A 10,451-nucleotide genomic window follows, 5' to 3' on the forward strand; every position below is an offset into this window, starting at 1 on the left:
AAACTCTAATAAAAAAATTAAGCAACATGTATTGTCAAAATAAAATAAGGATCACTAAATAGATTTTAAATCAAACTTGCTTTTTTTTAAGCCTAAGAACAAAGAACACACTATAAATTGTACAGCAATTAAATACAAACTGATAGATTGAGCCTAAATATTGGGTATTTAATATATGGGAAATCAAAAGAGATAGTATTTTTTATAGACTTACTGCAGTGTCTACTGCAGTGTAATGTATCACTTTAAGATACATAGAACAGAGAAGGTAGTTGGAAGAAAAGGATGATGACATGAAAGTGCTAAGTCACCGTCTACTCCCATGAAGTATCTGCTGGTGAAGAATAGGTGGCCGGTTAAAACCTGTCTTTGGTCATGGAAAAGTTATCAGAAGCTTTTAAGCCCTAAATGTATTTGGGTTACATGTTAACCTTAAAGTCCAGAGGCAGTTTTGCCACAGGCAAGTCATATCAATAACATCAGCCTATAATTTAAGGATTCTTACTGCTGCTTGAAAGTGTATTATAGTATTTCATTTAATTTCAGTCCCTGAAAATATAGATTTTTATCTTTCCTGAATTTTCTCCATTTTATCACTAATCACTTTTTTTACAACCACCATTTTAGGTCAATTTTCTGAACTACTTGTTCTTCACAGATGTTAAAATATTAATACTTAAGCAAATCATTATAGTTGAAAGGTGTCAATTGATACTTGATCTGGTTTGATCAAAATTTAGTTCTTTCTATATATCATTTAATTTTTTATTTATAGAGGTTTGTGGGTAAGTTGTATTTCATTATGCTCAAGGTACGGTATATTATTGTGTAAAGTGTCTGATCCTTTCACAAGTTTCTAGGGTAGTTAATTGATTATACTCTCCATACTATAATCAAGACTTTTAAATGAGGACTATATTTCTGATATTTTAATAATAATTCCCAATGTTTTAACAAAATACATTAAAAAATGGAGTCATTTAAAGTAATGTCGAGTGGGGAAAAAACCAAATCCCAGAAGATTAGGTTCAGTATGATGCCATCTTTAGAAAGCTCAAAATAAGCAAAACTAAATAATATGCTGTGTTAGAAATGCATTCACTTGTGATAAAACAATAAAATAAAAAAGCATGAGCAAGATTCAGGATAACCGTAATCCCTAAGGGGTAAGCATGGGGATGGGATAGAGGAGTAGCACACCAAGGTAGTTGCAAGTTATTGGCGTGTGTACATCATGGACACACACACATAAAACATTTCATCATGAGTATTACTTAACAATTCTTAAGTGCAAGAAAACCAGGAGGTTTATATTATTCAGGAAATTTATGATGAGACTGTAAGGATTTTCCTCTTAGCTGGGGTACCATTTTGTTTTAAAAATACTGAGCATTGTGTCCAGTCAATAATACATTTTCATATTATCTTGTAATTTGTGGCAAATATTTAGTGATGTTTTTCTGAAATACCTAATCACTAAATAGTATGAATAATTATTTTTAATAATATATTTTGTATATTTTGTTTTATTGTCCAACTTACTTTTTAAACGATATTAAGAGTAAGACTAGTAGCTTTAATTATCACTGAGAATAAAGGAAATCTCAGAGTACTCTGCCCATATTCATACTTGGTGTTATATGGTCATATTTTGATCAATAAATGTAGTATTCTTTGCACATATTTTTGGAATTATGACTTTGTTTTGACAAGTGGACTTTGATTTCAATTGAATCTGGCAGAAAACAGCTCATCTTTTTAGTAAATCAGTGGTGTGGGAAGCTAAAGCAATTTTAATTACCAGATATGAGATTTTGGAGTAAAGAACAATCTCATATCAATATTACACTACAGTTTCAATAAAATAAGAAGTATCTCTCATCATTCTAGGCAGGCTGAAACCTAGGAGAAAATGGGATGAAATTAAGGTGCAAATTCTTTTCAGTTTTATAAAACGTAAAGCCATTCTTCTATCCTTAAAGGGATAGGACATTTAGCAGAGCTTGCAAGGGCTCACTTGGATATATTCTGGAACAGATCTTTTTTTTTTTTTTCCCCCTGCTGAATACTGGAGGGACTAGTTCTAGCAAGACTAATAGGCAAGCTATCTAGTAAAGTTGCAGCAGGATTACCCTCCTCACCACTAGCTGTATAAATATTTTCCTTTATGGTAAAAAAGAAAACTTCCCTTGGGCACTTGTGAAATACTTTTTTGGGTGGAAGAGGGGAAAATAAAGCATACAAGTTAACTAACTTGAAACAAGTTCTGAGAGGCTAGTCTGAATTTTGACAGATTACTTGAGGTTAAACTAGAAAGCTCTAACCTTCTCAAGAGCCTGTTTAGCTCTGCCAATCCCAAAATATACAGATTTTGACTGGAAATGTAGAACTTAAAACATTTAAAAGTCCCTCCAAAGAATACCTTGAAATAAAATTTAACATTATGGAGCTTAAAGCAAGTGAAATTAACCTTAGACTTGATTGAATGAAATAAACAACTGATCATTGTTTTGTTTTGTTTTGTTTTGTTTTGTTTTTTTTTCATGCCTATCGTATTTGGTCTCATTTTTAATTTGACAGAAAGAACAGCCTTTACTGTACCTGACGAGGAGTTCTTTCTGACTTACTCCTACACCATTCCCAGTCTGAAAGGTCTGGTTTCTGACTCTCCTCATGAGAAAGTCTTCTTTCTGGCCCTTCCAGAAAGGTGGTTTCTTCATAGTTAGCATCATGTCCCATTTTTTCAGAAAGCAATGGATCAACGCTCTTCTCACCGTGGCAATCCTGCTCAGCCTCGGTCATGTCAGTATTGGTACATTTGTTGATCCCTTTTAGTATGGAGCTGTCCCGGGAAGGTGCAGTGCTGATTTCCACTTTTATGGCATTAAAGATGCTGTGAGTGTCTCTCTGAGAGTCTTTTGTAGTTTTGCATTCAGAATTCATGAGATTGTGATAGGATACAGAATTTTCATCATCATCATAGTAATCTTCATGTGCTATTTTATAAATCCCATAACTCCGTTGGAATGATAGATTGAATTCAAAGCCTCTCCTCTTGGCTACGTAAAAGCAAAAGGAAAGTTCTGTGGTTAGGAAGGTAGCTATAAACAATAATTGGGTGTACATAGTGAATAAGAATAGGAAAGTGCATCCAAACTGATTACTATGAATTTAAAAACTACCTTCATTTCCTGCCGATTATGCAAAGTAATTAAATCTTATAAATCCAAGGTGTCATCACTCTGGGCCTAACTTTTCTCACTTGTACAATGATGGGCTTAAAATATTTACAATTCCAAGAATGCTGCAGTTTTCAGAGAAGTTTTAATGAACAATAATTTAACCATAAATTAGGAAATTCTCACACATATTTAGTTTTAACTTTCTCAGTTTACCAATTATCTATATATTTCTTTATTTGATGATAAAAGATATTGTTTATAAACTACTTTGTTGGAAATTATTGAGGTCTTAATATTATATAAGTTATTCAGCTGACAATATCACCAACAGAAATTACTGTGTTAAATATTTTGATGTATGACACTTCCATTTACATGTTTATAAATGCATACATTAAAAATTAGAAAATGCCACAACATGGTTTTTAAACTTTTTAAAATAGCATATGTATTTCTGATACAAATAAATTTGTAATGAGTGGTAAAAAATAATGAATAGATTTATATTTTTGTGATCTAAAGCACTTTACAGCATGTCTCTAAACCTGATTAATACAAGGTGAATTTAGCAGGAATACATAAAACTCTTTATGGTTTAAACCAAGCGAAATGTAATGCTATTCTAGTAAAGTACTACTAGTTAGTAGATATGGTACAAATTCTTAGTAGGATAACAAGTGAGAATGTGACAGAAAATGATACAATTTTTATGTGTGAATGTAATAAAATATTGGATCATTTTATGTATTAAGGTGGTAGACAAAATGCAATTTAATGTTTTGGTTTTCATCTTTCAAAATACGGCTCATTTCAAAGTATTTTTCTTCTTAGATAGCTGTCATATACCAGACATTTAGCTATCCTTGGTGGAAAAATCTATGAAAAATTATAAAATTCTATGGGAACAACAGAAAAAAATTTTATTCATTTTACAATATATCCTAGTGCCATTCACATGCTGATTCTATTACTAAAATTTTCCCACTACTGAAGATTTACAAAGCAATTCCACTAAGTGATAATAGAACTTAGAGGTAGCATTCATTATTTGAGTATTTAAAACATTAATTGTTTGAGCCACAACACAAACAAGAATTTCTGTCCAAAGAAAATGGAAAAGTAGAAACATAGTTAATATTTTAAAATATACTTTTATGTATAGTTCTACTTACTTTTTTTCTACTAATATGTCCAGTAAAATTAAATTGGGATTTTTAACTTACTTCAACAGTGTGAAAGTTGAAGGAACTAAAAGGATGTATTAATTATGGATGGGTTTCCCTTTTCTCTAAAAAAGATACAAAGTGGCAAATCGTCAATTCAAAGACAGTAGGCAAACAAAAACACATAAATCCCACCTTTAACATATAACAATAAAATTGATGTTTCCAACTATGTACCTTATTAGCTGTATGTTATAATTATGAAATATGTAAAGCAAAAGTGAGTAATGTTTTCGAAGTAGTGTGCATACTGTCAATGGAGAATCTCCATGTCATGAAGTGGAAGAGGTAGTTTGAGTTAGGCTCTGAGGGGGAAGCGCAATTATGACGCACACCATGCAGAAGCAGAAAACTCCAGGGCTAAGTTATGCACATGGGTCTTGTCGTTTAAGGGGCAACAACCCTACATAATAAAAGGCTTATTGATTCTGTTTTAAGGTTGAGAAAACTGAGGCTGGTAGAAGAAACCTACTTAAGATTACTTAACTGGTAAAGGGTTTTGAATTTAAAAGCCAACTGATTCTAGAATTGGAGTTACCAACCTGTATGTGAAATTGTTTTACTGCTAATTAGACGCATGAGAGAACTAAAGGTAAATTTCTGACTAAGGTAATTAATGGAGATAATAAGTCATAACAGTGTAACAGTTGACAATGTTTGACTAATAACTTACCAGAAACTTAAAGACTGTCAGAACACAATCAGGATCTTTTGAAGTCTATACTATATTATACTTTAAAAAAAATGTAATCTTGTATTTGTTCTGAAAAGCTAAACCCTGGACCAAACATGAATCAGCTTTAGTCTTTTGCTTTTAACCATATCTTGCTAATTGCATTTTTAGACATGAGTAATTATATCAGCTTACAAAAATAAATAATTCTTCAGAATGATACCTAGCAGATACTTTGATTTTGTTTAAAATAAAGACTGAATACCTGATTTCATAGAAAATATTTAACTGTTTAATTAAAAAAGGAAACATCATTTCATGTAAACAAAATGATTGTGAAAGCCACATCTATCCCATATGTCTTCCACCTGAGACCTCTGTGTTAAAATCATTTTTTTAACACCTTTGTTTTGAGACACTAGTAATACAGGCTTATGTTAGAAGCAGGAGAAAATTATTAATCTGCAAAGTATTTCCCATTACTGACATGCATTTTTTTTATTGCATGTCTCTCCATTTCCATTCACTAAAGCTGAAATGTAGAATTATATTTACATCTGCAAAATGAACCTATAGCAGATATGAATTAGGAAGCTTCCTTGCTTCTGGAGTTCACTGACAAAGAATCTAAAAGGGGGAATCTTAGTTTGTTAAGGAGAAAAAGCTGAAATGTAAAACTGGAGCCATATTCCCAAAGAATCAAAGCATTTGGTTAGGCACTTGCCTATTTGAGGATGATCATTTTTGGGATTTTGCAATTTTGTTCTCATGTCATCCTAGCAATAGGAAAATATATGATGGGTTCTCAGACAATGAAAACATATCATTCTTGTTCTCAGAATTTCCCTGTGGGGAGACCTGGGATCATAAAAGAGAATGGAACCATTTGGACCACAGGCATTTTAGAGTAATGTTTCTCACAATGTTCGATTCTTAAAGCTATGTGTCTTTGTATAAACCTACATGTTTCAGGGAATTTATTCCTTGAAATTTTAAATAGAAATAAGAGGGATGGTAAATTTGGAGGAAAAATATTATTTTGCTCTTGAAAAGGCGTGGTTTTATTTTCAAACATCGTATATTAATGTAATGATTGATTGTTCCAGCCTGCCGTAGGCTCTTCTGTCTTGTGCAGTACAAGATTGAATTACTTCCTAGACCATTTGCGGTGATAGGTCTGTTGCGTTGTTTTGTTTTCAGCTCTGATATAGGTGTCCCTTACTTCTTAAAATGACTCCCTATGTCACTTCCCTAAGACTTTTCATTTTCTCTGACATTGGACTTTCTTCGTCTCTCTCACAACTTTAAATACTATAAGACAATGCTGGTTCACTAATGTAGTAGTCAAATGTTAACATTTGATAGAATGTTAGAACTTCCAGGCTTGTAAATGATTTTTATGTATGTTCTATGGGGCTCAATGGGATTTATTACTAATTTTCTGTGTCACTGTTGCTCCAGATATTAATCTCCAGAATCACATAATTGTTATATAAGTTCCATAGTTATTTTATTTTAAAGACCTAGATGAATTTGGCATCTATTAATAAAAAAAAAAACTTTACGGTGTCCTTAAAACTGAAGAAATCTTCTGGTCACTTGAAAAGTTATCTAGACATATTAAATTCTAAATGTAACTAATACATGGAAAATGACCAGTTCATGATTAATTGATGTTTATAAAATAACTCTGTTGTAGAATTGATTGCAGAATATACTTTAATATTCTCCAGTTTCTGTATCTCTGAAATAGTCTGAGATGAACTATTTTTGTTTACCTTTTCTTTCTCTCTGTTAAAGAGTGATATATTTGCTTATTCTGACCAAAGGATAATAAATGGAACAGTAATTCAGCAGATATTCATGCATTTTTAGGTTTACTAAATGGTAGACCATCCTATCTTTTGTCTGGAATGACAAACGAATATCCTTTTTCTTCCTGGCACAGTCAAAATAAAGGGTCATTCCTCAACTGTTCCTGTCTCAGTATGAGAACAATCACTCTCTAGAGAGTTTCATAATTGACCCCACTCCCATTCTAGGTATACTCTTTAGAACATAATTTTTGTTGTTGTTGTTTTTGTTGTTTGTTTGTAATTAGCATGGCTATATTCATACATGAACATACATAGACAAATCTGTCACATTTTCCCTTCTTGAAACTGAGAATTTTTTTGTGTTTTCTGAAAGCAGAGCCATATACTTATAAAAGTTACTTTCTTTTTGTCTTTTTTTTTCCTTCAGATTTTAAGTAATCTCTCTACCCCCCATGTGGAACTCATATTCAAGATCCTGAGATCAAGAGTCATGTGCTCTACCAACTGGGCCAGCCAGATGCCCTTTAAAATTTTTTAACTGTTTTGAGGCACTCTCCTTTGAAAACTTTCTAAAAACCCTGGAAGAATACGAGAAGGAATAAAAATTCTGTTCCATTAAATAATAATGGGCTGTCATATAATGCGTTTTTAACACCTCAAAGAGTTAATCTCTTTTCAGATGCAGGCTTCTCATATGTAGACTTGGGAAAGGAATCTATTTTCTTCTCTGGGCTAAGAACTAAGGTGGATGGATATGACTTCTAAGGGCCTTGTTGACTTCGTGCTGTGCTGAGTAAATTCTTTCTTTTCTTCCCCCAAAATAATTATTCAATGTCCTAGCACTTTACAGAGTTGTTTTAAACCTGCCTCCTTTAAAACTTATCTCAGCACTGTGCTAAGAATTGTTTCACATTATAATTTCTTGACTTTATTTACCATTTCCATCTGTCCTTGGATTCGTCATTCACTACTCAGACGACTTCTCAACAGCCCACTTTTCTGTGTTTGACTGTGTGCTTATTGCTCCCAACCTCCACACTGTCAAGGACTTACTTTTTTCCCCATCCGATGCCACTGTATAGGCGTCCTGCTTACAGTTGATGATGCAGCCACAGGGCAAGTGGGTCCAGCGTTTGGACAAGACAAACACTGGGGTTACAGTGGTGGCCAGCAGGGTTAGTAGAAAGCTGAGCATCTCGAAGGGAGGGCTCTGAAACCCCAGCACGTGCTGAACCATCATGTGAATCTGCAAAGGCAAAGAGCTTCAGACCTATCCCAGGATGAAATTTTCCACTTTGCCGAGTCTTCCCCCCAAGCATGCTGCCCCAGCCCTCTTCTCCAGGCTCCCTTCCTGCTTGAGAGCCAGAAGCTCTGTTTTGGTGGTGGACCACTGGGATCCCTTGGGATGAGGCCGGATGATTTAGACCACAGGATGGTTTCTGCCCTCTGGGTGCCAGGTCTGTGCCCCCTGCTGCCCCAGGTCTCTTCAGGGAAGCACACTTTACAATGCTGGGGACACTAGGAGGAAAAGAGGCAGACGAACTGGACACCTGCACCCGGTCCTCCAGATGGCCTTTGTCACATCCCTGGGCCCTCACCTCCCCCCATCCCCAGCCTGCTTGTCACAGCAGGGCGCCACCTTCCTATACCAATACTGGGCTCCCTCCTGAAGGCTTGAACAGAAACCCCTGTTTGGTCCCTCTCTTCTCTTTCTACTTCAGATCACGCCTCTCCAATCTCTCCCCCTTGCTGAGGATGGGCGGCGTCCTTACTCGGCAGGAATGGAGTGGAGAAAAAGGCAGGACGGGGGTGGGAGGGGGGGGGAACGACTTTTACTACCTCCCCTCTTTTCTGAATATTCCCAGATATTGCCAGAAGAGAGGAGAACACCCCCGGCCACCACCACGATGGATGAGGGGAAGACTGTGTCCCGCGCCCCGAAGCGCTCGCTGCCTCCCATCACCGCCACCACCACCACCACGACCCCTCCCCAATTTCGAAGCGTGAAGCCTTAGGCGCAAGGGCTGCGCGGCCCTTCCTGCAGGTGCGTCTCCAAGAGCGCGCGAGCCGCAGGTGGAAGCGGACGGGGCTGCGCGCCCCGTGGGGCCTCTCGCATCCCGGGCCGGGCCCCGACCCGCGGCCCTGGCGCACGCCCCCGCGCGCCGCAGCGGCTGCACCTTTACCATCATGGGCAGCCAGAGGAGGGCTTTGGTCAGCGCTAGGATCAGAGAGAAGCGCTTCTGCGCCACGCTCGCCGGGAAGCTCCCGGCGCCGCAGGGGGCCCCCCGGTTCGCGCGCCCGCAGGCTCCGGGCAGCGGCCCCCGCCCCGGCCGTGCCCCCAGCGCGGCGTGGGGGCCCTGGGAGCGCGCCCCGGGGCACCGCGGCGCCGAGCCCGCAGCATCCTCCGCGCACCGGCCCGGAGGGGTCCCGGGCGTGGAGGCTCCGCGGGAGATGCGCTGGTAGGTGGCGTGCAGCCGGGGCGGCTCCTCCGAGCACAGCAGCTGGTGGGTGAGCGGCACCGAGAGGCCGGCGAGCAGCGCGAAGGCCGAGGTGTACACGACGCAGGGCAGCAGCACGTAGGAGCTGGAGCAGTCGGCCAGGCAGCCCCAGGCCGTGCGCACGAAGGCGCCCCAGCCGCACAGCGGCAGCGCGGACAGCCCCAGGCTGGCGGCCCACACCGTCAGCACCACGGCCAGCACCTGGCCGCCCCTGCGGGAGGCCGCCCCGCCCCCCGCCGCCCTGTGCACCGAGTAGAAGTTGTAGGACACCAGGAGGGTCGCCTTCAAGTTGCTCGAGAGGCCCTGGCACAGGTACAGCAGGGCCGAGGTGGCACACAGAGACCGAGAGGACGCAGGGACCTCGCTCGGCCACTGCAAGAACATGAAGATGGTCCCCGACAGGGCGCCCAGGAGATCGTCCCCGGACCAGGAAGCCACGAGCATGGACACGACCGTCCGGTTCTGCATCCTCAGCAGGGACGCCAGCGAGTAGATGCTGCCCGCCAGGGCCGCGAGAGTCATCAGGCATGTCAGGCAGAAAAGAGAGATGTTCAGAGTCCTTGGCAGACTTAAAAGGTCCGTCGAATCACCGCCTTCTTCCCACAGGCTAGAGTCGTTTGCTGACAAGTTACTGGAAAATCCAGACATTGTCTCGGGCTAACAGTCAATCCCCCCTTTCAGCGGGTCTGTGACTATTGTCAGAAGAAAGCATGATTGTCCGTTGCAAATCAGATCTCATTCTCCCCTACCAAGTTCCCCTCTAGATGTCCCCCCCCCAAGTCAGTCCAGCAGAAAATGATCACGCGTGTCTCCTTTAGATCGGACTCAGCCCGTATTTAAAAAACTGAGTTCCGTGTAAAGCTTTCAGCAAGAAACTTTTCGACACTCCGATTAAAAACAAGCAAGGCAGAAACTTGCTCCTGAAACCATTAAGTTTCTGGCATAAAAGGAAAAAAAAAAAAACTCCTCGGTAGACTGAAAAACAATGATGTCTGGCTCCTTTTGTGTCCTTCTTATGGAGCAAAGCAGCTTGTAGCTTGAGGTAATCAAACTCTATT

The 10,451-nt window shown here is 39.3% G+C and overlaps 1 protein-coding gene across 1 annotated transcript in view; it reads right to left on the reverse strand.

The window, feature by feature from the left end:
- The window catches only part of GPR149 (G protein-coupled receptor 149), a 65,226-nt gene extending 55,185 nt beyond the window's left edge, over nucleotides 1-10,041 (reverse strand). Inside the window, exons 1-3 of the mRNA XM_055320961.1 lie at nucleotides 9,079-10,041; nucleotides 7,949-8,141; nucleotides 2,602-3,059 (exon numbers count right to left, since the gene is read on the reverse strand). Coding sequence (XP_055176936.1) covers nucleotides 2,602-3,059; nucleotides 7,949-8,141; nucleotides 9,079-10,041 — 1,614 coding nt within the window. The remainder of the gene's footprint in view (nucleotides 1-2,601; nucleotides 3,060-7,948; nucleotides 8,142-9,078) is intronic.
- Nucleotides 10,042-10,451: the final 410 nt, after the last annotated feature.

The sequence above is a fragment of the Nyctereutes procyonoides genome, unplaced genomic scaffold, assembly GCF_905146905.1.
Source record: "Nyctereutes procyonoides isolate TBG_1078 unplaced genomic scaffold, NYPRO_anot_genome, whole genome shotgun sequence".
Taxonomy (NCBI): domain Eukaryota; kingdom Metazoa; phylum Chordata; class Mammalia; order Carnivora; family Canidae; genus Nyctereutes; species Nyctereutes procyonoides.